General features: G+C 39.4%; 1 protein-coding gene across 2 annotated transcripts in view; it reads right to left on the bottom strand.

Annotated features, from left to right (window-relative positions):
- The window catches only part of LOC133663591 (SHC-transforming protein 4-like), a 38,420-nt gene that overhangs the window by 13,444 nt on the left and 10,506 nt on the right, over positions 1 to 14,470 (bottom strand). For both annotated transcript variants that reach the window (XM_062068177.1, XM_062068187.1), the window contains exons 7-8: positions 13,158 to 13,209; positions 12,947 to 13,073 (exon numbers count right to left, since the gene is read on the bottom strand). In XM_062068177.1, coding sequence (XP_061924161.1) covers positions 12,947 to 13,073; positions 13,158 to 13,209 — 179 coding nt within the window. The remainder of the gene's footprint in view (positions 1 to 12,946; positions 13,074 to 13,157; positions 13,210 to 14,470) is intronic.

The following is a 14,470-nucleotide window of genomic DNA, read 5'->3' as shown; positions in this document are numbered from 1 at the left end:
ATATATATATATATATATATATATATATATATATATATATACAGTAGATATATATATATATATATATCTACTGTATATATATATATATATATATATATATATATATATATATACAGTAGATATATATATATATATATATATATATCTACTGTATATATATATATCTACTGTATATATATATATATATATATATATATATATATATATATATATATATATATATATATATATATATATACATGTGTATATATATATATATATATATATATATATATATATATATATATATATATATATATATATACATACATGTATATATATATATATATATACATATATTTAAATATATATACATATATACTGTATATAGATATATATATATGCATATATAGATATATACATATACATATATACTGTTTATAGATATATATATTTACATATACATATATATATATATATATATATATATATATATATATATATATATATATATATATATATATATATATATATATATATATATATATATATATATATATATATATATATATATATATATATATATATATCAGTGATGTGCAGTCAGTGGAGGCAGGTGAGGCGGGGCCTCACGTGCCATCATGGAAAGAAAAAAAATGTAAAAAGAAAAAAAATGTATTAAATTGTTATATATATCCAGTGATTATACTATAAAGTTATTTTCCATTTAACTTCACCAGTTTTAGATTATTTTTATTCAAAATTTGCTGAATTTTCACATTTGCCGTTCAAATACTGAGAAGAGACGGTGCGGTGATCAGCAGCCAGTTGAGGCACATCACTGCATTGTGCCTCAACATGGATTGCGGACTCGGCTAACTGCTGGCCTGCTGTGCAGTGAGACCGTATTGCTATATGAACTATATTATACATTTCCATAGTTTAGTTAGCTGAGGTGTATAATGTACAGTGTATTTTGTCAACAATTGTATGTGTGTAAGTATTTCTTGTGCTGAGCAATCATAAAACGGCTGCAAAAGACGCACTGGCTGAGGCTCGCAGTAATCCCGCCTCCTGGTGGTAGAGAATGCACCCCCGCCGTAGAATGCACCCCCTGACGGGAGTGTTATATCAACTAAAGCCCACACTTAAACTTTCCACGTGCAAGATTGAATCTATTTAAAAAAGTTATTTAATAAGAAGCCAAAAAGTGCAAAAACAATAATGTTCGTGTTGGAGGAGTTGTGAATGACTGCAGGGCCACAACATTAGGTACACCTGCAGACTGCAGCACGGATTTCATATTTCATTCATTCACAACTCCTCCAACACGAGCATTATTGTTTTTGCACTTTTTGGCTTCTTATTAAATAACTTTTTTAAATAGATTCAATCTTGCACGTGGAAAGTTTAAGTGTGGGCTTTAGTTGATATAACACTCCCGTCAGGGGGTGCATTAATCCAGCACAACAGCGGCGCATGGACTTCATTTATAAGTAAAGGTAAGACCATAATAAAGTTTTTTTTATTAAATGTGCTTTTTTGTGTGCTACAGTTTGTATGTGTAAAGTTAAAGTTAAGTTAAAGTACCAATGATTGTCACACACACACACTAGGTGTAATAAAATTTGTCCTCTGCATTTGACCCATCCCCTTGTTCACCCCCTGGGAGGTGAGGGGAGCAGTGGGCAGCAGCGGCGCCACGCCCGGGAATAATTTTTGGTGATTTAACCCCCAAATCCAACCCTTGATGCTGAGTGCCAAGCAGGGAAGAATGCTGGTATGAGCTTTTAAACATAACCCGTTAACTGCTGCCAATCAAATGGTGAATAAGATACTCTTTAGGGGTCATATGTTTGTAAATCTGACTGTGATGAAGTCAGTGCCTCACCAGCCACGAACCTCACCGCACGTCACTGATAGATATATATATATTTATACTGTATATACAAACCCCGTTTCCACATAAGTTGGGAAATTGTGTTAGATGTAAATATAAACGGAATACAATGATTTGCAAATCCTTTTCAACCCATATTCAATTGAATGCACTACAAAGACAATATATTTGATGTTCAAACTCATAAACTTTATTTTTTTTTTGCAAATAATAATTCATTTAGAATTTCATGGCTGCAACACGTGCCAAAGTAGTTGGGAAAGGGCATGTTCACCACTGTGTTACACGGCCTTTCCTTTTAACAACACTCAGTAAACGTTTGGGAACTGAGGAGACACATTTTTTAAGCTTTTCAGGTGGAATTATTTCCCATTCTTGCTTGATGTACAGCTTAAGTTGTTCAACAGTTTAGGCTTCATAATGGGAGACAGGTCTGGACTACAGGCAGGCCAGTCTAGTACCCGCACTCTTCTACTATGAAGCCACGTTGATGTAACACGTGGCTTGGCATTGTCTTGCTGAAATAAGCAGGGGCGTCCATGGTAACGTTGCTTGGATGGCAACATATGTTGCTCCAAAACCTGTATGTACCTCTCAGCATTAATGGCGCCTTCACAGATGTGTAAGTTACCCATGTCTTGGGCACTAATACACCCCCATACCATCACAGATGCTGGCTTTTCAACTTTGCGCCTATAACAATGCGGATGGTTCTTTTCCTCTTTGGTCTGGAGGACACAACGTCCACAGTTTCCAAAAACAATTTGGAATGTGGACTCGTCAGACCACAGAACAGTTTTCCACTTTGTATCAGTCCATCTTAGATCAGCTCAGGCCCAGCGAAGCCGACGGCGTTTCTGGGTGTTGTTGATAAACGGTTTTCGCCTTGCATAGGAGAGTTTTAACTTGCACTTACAGTTGTAGCGACCAACTGTAGTTACTGACAGTGGGTTTCTGAAGTGTTCCTGAGTCCATATGGTGATATCCTTTACACACTGATGTCGCTTGTTGATGCAGTACAGCCTGAGGGATCGAAGGTCACGGGCTTAGCTGCTTACGTGCAGTGATTTCTCCAGATTCTCTGAACCCTTTGATGATATTACGGACCGTAGATGGTGAAATCCCTAAATTCCTTGCAATAGCTGGTTGAGAAAGGTTTTTCTTAAACTGTTCAACAATTTGCTCACGCATTTGTTGACAAAGTGGTGACCCTCGCCCCATCCTTGTTTGTGAATGACTGAGCATTTCATGGAATCTACTTTTATACCCAATCATGGAACCCACCTGTTCCCAATTTGCCTGTTCACCTGTGGGATGTTCCAAATAAGTGTTTGATGAGCATTCCTCAACTTTATCAGTATTTATTGCCACCTTTCCCAACTTCTTTGTCACATGTTGCTGGCATCAAATTCTAAAGTTAATGATTATTTGCAAAAAAAAAAAAGTTTATCAGTTTGAACATCAAATATGTTGTCTTTGTAGCATATTGAACTGAATATGGGTTGAAAATGATTTGCAAATCATTGTATTCCGTTTATATTTACATCCAACACAATTTCCCAACTCATATGGAAACGGGGTTTGTATATATATATATATATATATATATATATATATATATATATATATATATATATACATATACACATATACAGGAGCTCGGAGAAGCCATGGAAAATGACTTCCGGACGGCATCGAAAACTATTCTGGACCACCATCCACCGCCTCAGTTGGAGAAAGCAGTGCACTGTCAACACCGTGCTGACGTTGACTGGGGATGTTGTAGATTGGTGCAAGGAATACTTTGAAGACCTCCTCAATCCCACCTACACGTTTTCCAATGAGGAAGCAGTGCCTGGGGAATCCACGGTGGGCTCTCCTATTCCTGGGGCTGAGGTGGCCGAGATAGTTAAGAAGTCCTCGGTGGCAGGGCCACCGAGGACTTCTTAACTATCTCGGGTGGATGAGATCCGCCCAGAGTTCCTTAACTCTCTGGATGCTGTGGGGCTGTCGTGGTTGAGAAGACTTTGCAGAATTGCGTGTACATCGGGGGAGGTGTCTCTGGATTGGCAGTTTAGTGTGGTGGTTCCGCTATTTAAAACGGGGAACCGGAGGGTGCGTTCCAACATCGTGAGTCGAACCTCAGATTCAGGAGGAGCGGTGTAGTTTTCGTCCTGGTCGTGGAACTGTGAACCAGCTCTATACTCTTGGCAGGATCTTTGTGTTTTGTAGATTTGATGAAGGCATTTGACCGTGTCCCTCGGGAAGTCCTGTGGAGAGCGCTCAGAGAGTATGGGGTATCGGACCCCCTGATTGTGGGGTTCCGCTCCCTGTATGATCTGTGTCAGAGACTGGTCCCATTTCCAGTGAGGGTTGGACACCGTCAGGGCTGCGCTTTGTCACCGATTCTGTTTATAACTTTTATGGACAGAATTTCTAGGCGCAGTCAGGGCGTTTGAGGGGATCCGGTTTGGTGGCTGAAGGATTAGGTCTCTGCTTTTTGCGGATGATGTGGTCCTGCTAGCTTCATCTGACCAGGATCTTCAGCTCTCACTGGATCGGTTCGCAGCGGAGTATGAAGCGATTGGGGTGAAAATAATCACTTCCAAGTCAGAGTCCATGGTTCTCGCTCAGAAAAAGGTGAAGTGCCATCTCCGGCTTGGGGAGGAGAAACATGCCCCAAGTGGAGGAGTTCATGTACCTCGGGGTATTTCTCACGAGTGAGGGAAGAGTGGATCGTGAGATCGACAGGCGGATCGGTGCAGCGTCTGCAGTGATGCGGACCCTGTTTTGGTCCGTCGTGGTGAAAAAAGAGCTAAGCTGAAAGGCAAAACTCTTAATTTACCGGTCGATCTACGTCCCTATCCCCACCTATGGTCATGCGCTTTGCGTTATGACCGAAAGGACAAGATTACGGGTACAAGCGGCCAAAATTAGTTTCCTTCATCGGGTGGCGGGGCTCTCCCTTAGATATAGGGGGAGAAGCTCTATCATTCAGGAGGAGATCAGAGTAAAGCCCAGGACACAGTGTAGAGACTCCTAGCTAGCCTGGGAACGCCTCGGGATGTACCGCAAAGAGCTGGACGAAGTAGCTGGGGAGAGGGAAGTCTGGGCTTCTCTGCTTAGGTAGCTGCTCCCGCGACCTGACTTCAGATAAGCGGAAGAAGATGGGTGGGTGGATATATACACATACAAATATGTATATATATATATATATATATATATATATATATATATATATATATATATATATATATATATATATATATATATATATATATATATATATATATATAGAAGATGGAAGATGGCTGTTTATTGTCATTGCACAAGTACAACAACATTTTATTTTCAGCACAAACCCGTTCAAGATTAGAAAAACAAACAGTGTACAGGGTTACAGAACAGGAACGCAGATGGGTCGCCACAAGGCGCCCCTTAAAAGATGGGAAAAAGGTAAACGCTGGGGGATATGTGACGATCTGTCACTTTTTTTTTTTGTGCTTCCTTGTTTTGTGTTTACTTCCTATCAGTGCTCTTATTTTGGTTCTATTTCCTGCTTGTCCCGTTGAGCGCTGTTTTCCCCTCACAGCAGCCAGTCCACAACTGGTGCCAATCAGCAGGCTTCCATTAATGCCAGCCTTGCGCACTCCTCAATGCTCGAGGATTGATTTATGTTTGTGGACCTTACATGCACGACTGCTTCATATTCTGTTTATGAATTCAAATCATCTTACCTTCTCTTCGTCCTCCTGGTTCCTGCATCTTGGGGTCACAAATACTGCAGCCATGCGAGTTCCTGACATAATCCTCGAGCCAGACTGTGACCTCGCGAGAACCCCTGACGGCGACGTTCAGCCAACGTTCTGGACCACACAATTCTTGGAGGACTTGAAAGCCAGGTTTGTGCGGTCCCAGCCCACAGCAGGCTCGGACCTTCTCCCTTCGCCTCAGCCGCCGGTTGCGGCTGTCCGCCCAGCTCAGCCACTTCCTCATGCACTCTCCCGGCTCAGCCGCTGGTTCCGGCTTTCCGCGCAGCTTGGCCTTCGCCGTCATCTTTTCCGTCTCCTGCTGTGCAACCTGCTGTACCGGCTCCACTGCGATTTCCTGTGCCGGTATCGCGTCGGCCACCAGTTTTCAGACCGCGTCAAACGCCGGACCCGGCACCACGTCGACCAACACCGGCTCATCCGCCAGCACCCGCTCTTCCTGCTAGTCCGGCGAAGGCTCCATTGGAGCCCACCATGATGTTCTTCCTGGCCTCCTGGTGGTACTCGGCGTGGAACGTGTCGTTGTCCCTCCTCCTAGCCCCCTTCCGCCCGTCCCTGGTTTTTGCGCCAGGGGACACCAACAGTCAGGAACTCCTTCTCCCATTAATGAACGGTGTCTGGCAGCCGCCTCATGAAGGGGGGGCTACTACCGGCAGTGGTGTTGGGAAGCACACACCGCTGTCATCCCCGTTGTCCCCGTCTCCTCTCACGACCACATCATTCTCTCTGGCGGGAATTCGCACGGCGTCGCCATCTTCCTTGTCGGCAGCGGATCCGCCCACAACGCTGTCATCATGGTCATCGGCAGCTCCTCCAATGACGCTGTCAGCATTGTCGATGGCTCTGCACACGACGCTGTCATCTTTGTCATCGTCGCCGCCGGCAACGCGACTTTCTCCTCCTCGGCCAAGAAAGTGGCCGTCTTATGGAATCCCTCCACGCTGTTGGCAGCGATTCGCAGGACCCGGGTGTGGACCTTCGCAGCTGCTGGTGCGCCCGTACCACACGTGACCTTCTCCTCCTCGGCCAAAATAGTGGCCGTCTTATGGATTCACTCGCGCTACCGACAGTGATGTGCAGGACCCGAGCATGGACCTTTACGGCTGCTGGTGCGCCGGAACCACTCGCTTCTGCCTCCTCGTCGGCCACTGAGGTGGCCGTTCCGTGGTTGCCCGCCTCGCCAAATTCAGCGGCGTTCAACGCGTCACCGCCACCTGACTCTCCCTCGCTGGCTGTGGGGACACTTGGCCTGGCGACACACCGCCAAGTCCTCCCTCCGCCCTCCCTTGACTTTTGAACTTTTTCAGTTTTTGTTTCCAGGGGACTTCCTTTGCTGTTTATGAATTAAATTCATCTTACCTGCTCTTCGTCCTCCGGGTTCCTGCATCTTGGGGTCACAAATACTGCAGCCATGCGAGTTCCTGACAGGATGATGTGCCTTGACCTTGGTGTTCTTTCAGCCGCCAGTCAGTCCGAAGTCATCAACAACAGGTGTGTGTCCATAAGAGACAAGAAGGGAGTTTTTTGTGTCTTCGCCGCAAAGTCCTTCGGGAGAGTCTCGAAGGCAGAAAAACAATCCAAGTTAAAATGTTTTGTTTGCTAGCGAAAATAAAATTTGCTTTTCACTCTTAATTGTCTATTACTGGTCCTCAAATTAATCCTGCAGGGCAGACGGTCTGATGTTATCCAAATCACAAGAGTGTCCACAGTTCTGCCCGCATCCTCCAATCATTTGTGACAGCCTTGGGGTACTTCGAAAGCTGCCAGCATCTTCCAATTTTTTCGACAAACCAAAGCAACGCTTATTTCAATCAGCAGATGTCCTGTTGTCCTAATTCCGAATAGGTGGATATCTTCACGTCCTCAACTGAAAGGGTCGCCAGGCAGCACTCCTTCTTCTCCCAAAAGTCCATCATGTGTCCAGCAACAACAACTCCGTCAAGACAGGCATGTTCCCCCAAACCATACTTGCCAACCTTGAGACCTCCGATTCCGGGGTGTGGGGTGGGGCGTGGTTGGGGGAGGGGACATGGTTGGGGGCGTGGTTAAGAGGGGAGGAGTATATTTACAGCTAGAATTCACCAACTCGAGTATTTCATATATATATATATATATATATATATATATATATATATATATATATATATATATATATATATATATATATATATATATATATATATATATATATATATATATATATATGTATGAAATACTTGACTTTCAGTGAATTCTAGCTATATATATATATACAGTGGGGCAAACAAATATTTAGTCAGCCACCGATTGTGCAAGTTTTCCCACTTAAAATGATGACAGAGGTCTGTAATTTTCATCATAGGTACACTTCAACTGTGAGAGACAGAATGTGAAAAAAAATCCAGGAATTCACATTGTAGGATTTTTAAAGAATTTATTTGTAAATTATGGTGGAAAATAATTATTTGGTCAATTACATAAATTCAACTCAATACTTTGTAATATAACCTTTGTTGGCAATAACAGAGGTCAAACGATTACTATAGGTCTTTACCAGCTTTGCACACACAGTAGCTGGTATTTTGGCCCATTCCTCCATGTAGATCTTCTCGAGAGCAGTGATGTTTTGGGGCTGTCGCCGAGCAACACGGACTTTCAACTCCCTCCACAGATTTTCTATGGGGTTGAGGTCTGGAGACTGGCTAGGCCACTCCAGGACTTTCAAATGCTTCTTACAGAGCCACTCCTTCGTTGCCCGGGCGGTGTGTTTGGGATCATTGTCATGCTGGAAGACCCAGCCACGTTTCATCTTCAAAGCTCTCACTGATGGAAGGAGGTTTTGGCTCAAAATCTCACGATACATGGCCCCATTCATTCTTTCCTTAACACGGATCAGTCGTCCTGTCCCCTTAGCAGAAAAACAGCCCCAAAGCATGATGTTTCCACCCCTATGCTTCACAGTAGGTATGGTCTTCTTGGGATGCAACTCAGTATTCTTCTTCCTCCAAACACGACGAGTTGAGTTTATACCAAAAAGTTCTATTTTGGTTTCATCTGACCACATGACATTCTCCCAATCCTCTGCTGTATCATCCATGTGCTCTCTGGCAAACTTCAGACGGGCCTGGACATGCACTGGCTTAAGCAGGGGGACACGTCTGGCCCTGCAGGATTTGATTCCCTGTCGGCGTAGTGTGTTACTGATGGTAACCTTTGTTACTTTGGTCCCAGCTCTATGCAGGTCATTCACCAGGTCCCCCCGTGTGGTTCTGGGATTTTTGCTCACCGTTCTCATGATCATTTTGACCCCACGGGATGAGATCTTGCATGGAGCCCCAGATCGAGCGAGATTATCAGTGGTCTTGTATGTCTTCCATTTTCTAAAAATTGCTCCCACAGTTGATTTTTTCACACCAAGCTGCTTGCCTATTGTAGATTCACTCTTCACAGTCTGGTGCAGGTCTACAATTATTTTCCTGGTGTCCTTCGACAGCTCTTTGGTCTTGGCCATAGTGGAGTTTGGAGTCTGACTGTTTGAGGCTGTGGACAGGTGTCTTTTATACAGATAACATGTTCAAACAGGTGCCATTAATACAGGTAACGAGTGGAGGACAGAAGAGCTTCTTAAAGAAGAAGTTACAGGTCTGTGAGAGCCAAAGATCTTCCTTGTTTGAAGTGACCAAATACTTATTTTCCACCATAATTTACAAATAAATTCTTTAAAATTCTTACAATGTGAATTCCTGGATTTTTTTTCACATTCTGTCTCTCACAGTTGAAGTGTACCTACGATGAAAATTACAGACTTCTGTCATCATTTTAAGTGGGAGAACTTGCACAATCGGTGGCTGACTAAATACTTTTTTGCCCCACTGTATATATATATATATATATATATATATATATATATATATATATATATATATATATATACATGTATGTATATATATATATATATGTATATATATATATATATATATATATATATATATATATATATATATATATATATACACATATACATATACATATATATATATATATATACAGTATATATATATATATATATATATATATATATATATATATATATATATATATGTAGCTAGAATTCACTGAAAGTCAAGTATTTCATACATATATATATATATATATATATATATATATATATATATATATATATATATATATATATATATATATATATATATATATATATATATATACACATATACATATACATATACATATATATATATATATATATATATATATATATATATATGTAGCTAGAATTCACTGAAAGTCAAGTATTTCATACATATATATATATATATATATATATATATATATATATATATATATATATATATATATATATATATATATATATATATATATATATATATATATATATATATATATATATATATATATATATATATATATATATATATATATATATATATCAGTGGCGTGCAGTCACTAGAGGCAGGGGAGGCACGGCCTCACCTGCCATCATGGAAAGAAAAAAAATGTAAAAAGAAAAAAACATTTATTAAATTGTTATATGTATCCAGTGATTATACTAAAGTTATTTTCCATTTAACTTCACCAGTTTTAGATTATTTTTATTTTTATTTTCACATTTGCCGTTCAAATACTGAGAAGAGACGGTGCGGTGATCAGCAGCCAGTTGAGGAACGTCACTCAGTTGTGCCTCAACATGGATTGTGCACAATGACTCGGCTAACTGCTGGCCTGCTGTGCAGTGAGACCGTATTGCTATATGAATTATATTATACATTTCCATAGTTTAGTTAGCTGAGGTATATAATGTACAGTGTATTTTGTCAACAACTGTATGTGTGTAACGTATTTCTTGTGCTGAGCATTCATAAAACTGCTGCGAAGACGCACTGTGAGAGGCTCGCATCATAACCCCGCCTCCCGGTGCCAAGCATCTCCGCCGCAGAATGCACCGCCCGACGGGAGCGCCACACCAACCAAAGCCCACACCCAAACCCTCCACGTGCAAGACCGAATCCACCCAAAAAAAGTCACTTAAGAAGCCAAAAAGTGCAAAAACAACAATACTCGTGCTGGAGGAGCCGCGAACGACCGTAGGGACACAACATTAGGTACACCTGCAGACTGCAGCGCGGATTTCATATTTCATTCATTCACAACTCTTCCAACACGAACACCACTGTTCCCGCACTTATAAGTAAAGGTAAGACCATAATAACGTTTTTTTTTATTAAATGTGCTTTTTTGTGTGCTACAGTTTGTAAGTGTAAAGTTAAAGTTAAGTTAAAGTACCAATGATTGTCTCACACACACTAGGTGTGGTGAAATTTGACCTCTGCATTTGACCCATCCCCTTGATCACCCCCTGGGAGGTGAGGGGAGCAGTGAGCAGCAGCGGCGCCGTGCTTGGGAATCATTTTTGGTGATTTAACCCCCAATTCCAACCCTTGATGCTGAGTGCCAAGCAGGGAAGAATGCTGGTATGAGCTTTTAAACATAACCCGTTAACTGCTGCCAATCAAATGGTGAATAAGATACTCTTTAGGGTTCATAAGTTTGTAAATCTGACTGTGATGAAGTCAGTGCCTCACCTGACATGAACCTCACCGCACGCCACTGATATATATATATATATATATGTATATATATATATATATATATATATATATATATATATATATATATGTATATATTAGGGCTGCAACAACTAATCGATTAAATCGATTAAAATCGATTAAAATCGATTATAAAAATAGTTGCCGATTAATTTAGTCATCGAATCGTTGGATCTATGCTATGCGCATGTGCAGAGGCTTTTTTTTAAAAAAGTTTTTTTTTAAATAAACCTTTATTATAAACTGCAACATGTACAAACAGCTGAGAAACAATAATCAAAATAAGTATGGTGCCAGTATGCTGTTTTTTTCCCAATAAAATACTTTAAAGGATAGAAATGTAGATTGTCTCTTTTATCCGATTATTAATCGATTAATCGAAGTAATAATCGACAGATTAATCAATTATCAAATTAATCGTTAGTTGCAGCCCTAGTATATATATATATATATATATATATATATATATATATATATATGTGTATATGAAATATACATGAAATACTCGAGTTGGTGAATTCTAGCTGTAAATATACTCCTCCCCTCTTAACCACGCCCCTGCCCCGCCCCGCCCCACCCCGACCACGCCCCACCCCACCCCCCACCCGGAATCGGAGGTCTCAAGGTTGGCAAGTATGATATATATCCAGTATATACATATAAGTATATACATATATTTATATACTGTATGCATATACTGTACTTATACATATATGTATGTACTTATACATATATCTGTATGTATACACACACACACACACACACACACACACACACACACACACACACACACACACACACACACACACACACACACACACACACACACACACACACACACACACACATACTTAAAACACACACACGCACACACACGCATATATACATATATGATAAGCATAGGTAAGAACGCCATCTATTAAAATTATGAAATAAGTATATTTTGTAGTTCTCCGACTATTTTTTATTTTTTATTTCTCTATTTATTTTCTTAATATATGACATTCACTGTAGTTATTGTTTATTTAAATAAGGCAATATTAAAGGACAATATACAGTATGGTATAATTTAGTAAAATCTTTGAAATAAAGTATGTTGTTTTTTTTTTATATCAATTTTCTATTTTTCAATAAACTGCTGCATTCAAACTTATGCATTAACATTGGCAGTAATTGTCTCCCACCTAGTCCAATATTATTTTCCTGTATGACTTTCTAAGAATAGAAAAAAAAAAATGTTTGCGTATATTAATTTTAAACACACGTTAACACTTTCACTTCCATCTGGGTAAAGAAATAGGCCCTTTTCTGCCCCCAGTTGCCATAGTGAATTGTAGAATCAGCACTCCATTGATTATGTCTTTTTATTGTGGTCTTAACTCAGAATCAGCATACTCTGGGTTTATTGAACTAATTGAGATCCGCTGTTCTGGAACCTGACTCTCAAGAGTTTGTAAAAGCCTATATTCTATAATATAAAATATGTTATAATATATACTAAATTAATTTTGTTGAATAAGGTTATCATGTGTTCTGTTGTTGATTTAGAATAAGATGATTATATCTAAGTGATGGGGCAGGACATTATAAGCTCTTGCTTCTTCCTGGAATACCCCCTAAACTGACAGTTTTGTGCTTGACCTGATATACTGAACAAGATCTGGTATGCTGACCTGGGATCAGCGGAGACGAGAGACGGCGTGTGACCGAGAAGCTGTCGGAACTGAGACTCAAAGGCCCGACCGATGCTGCTGATGACCTCTGCTGCTCTACCTTGAGGACACTCCAGGATGTGACACGCTGACAGGAAGAGGACAGGAAGTGATTCTTTATTCAGCAACTCGATAGATCTTATTTTGACATGAGCCCCATAGTAAGTAATACCTCTCTGATTGTCAAAATCTTTGGCAACATATGCAATGTAGTCTTCCATGTCCTGTAAACACAGTACAGTAGTTTTTATTCATTAAGGTGTTAGCACACAAACATCAATGTAGTTTTCGAGAATGTATTGCCTTTAGATACATGATTGTTTATGTAAATATATTTTCAAATGAAGGACCACCTAAGTGTGCTCGTAACATGACGGGTGCTAAATTAGCCACGCCTGCTAAAACAGTGTTAATAAGGTTTTGTTGGATATAACTGTAAGTACAGATATTGTTTTAGTATTTTGTATTTTTGTTATTAGTATTTGGTGTTTTCTGCACACCGCGTGTGTACTGTCACTGTATTAACAATGTAATTATGCTTGAAAACACCATTGGAATGCTTCAAAACAAGCTTTTTTATGCATATCATTTATTACCACATACTAAAATCTTGAATAGTTTACTTCGGTTTTGCGCTTGAAATGACACTTCAGAATAAAAGTTTACCTGGTGTTTTGTAATGCTAGTTGGAGTAAACTGACTGTTGGTTAGTTGGTTGGTTGGTTGGTTGGTTGAAGTTTATTTCGAGGTACAAAAGGGGTATAGGATTAAAAACTCTGCTTCTTTCTACTCCTTTTCGGACATGTAAAGAAAAATTAAAACATGTGATGTGTTTGATTATACAATAACATGTGTTTTGGGGGAATACATTTTATTATTATTATTATTATTTTGTTTTGACATTTTTGATGTTAAAACTTAATCCAAGGGTGACAAAAGTCTGGCCGTGGCTCATTTTTTTAAATTGTAGATGGGCCCAGCAAAGATGGGCTAAAAGAGCAAAAATGCTGAAATGTAATACTAATATATATTATACAGTATATAGTGTGTGTGTATATATACAGTATACAGTGTGTATATATACAGTATATAGTGTGTGTATATACAGTATACATTATAAAGTGTGTATATATACAGTATACAGTATACATGTGATGTGTTTGATTATACAATAACATGTGTTTTGGGGGAATACATTTTATTATTATTATTATTATTTTGTTTTGACATTTTTGATGTTAAAACTTAATCCAAGGGTGACAAAAGTCTGGCCGTGGCTCATTTTTTTAAATTGTAGATGGGCCCAGCAAAGATGGGCTAAAAGAGCAAAAATGCTGAAATGTAATACTAATATATATTATACAGTATATAGTGTGTGTGTATATATACAGTATACAGTGTGTATATATACAGTATATAGTGTGTGTATATACAGTATACATTATAAAGTGTGTATATATACAGTATACAGTATATAATAAACTA

Source organism: Entelurus aequoreus, linkage group LG02 (assembly GCF_033978785.1).
Source record: "Entelurus aequoreus isolate RoL-2023_Sb linkage group LG02, RoL_Eaeq_v1.1, whole genome shotgun sequence".
In the NCBI taxonomy this organism is placed as follows: Eukaryota; Metazoa; Chordata; class Actinopteri; order Syngnathiformes; family Syngnathidae; genus Entelurus; species Entelurus aequoreus.
Note: the sequence above shows the minus strand (reverse complement) of the source record. Positions and strands in the feature narration are given on the sequence as shown.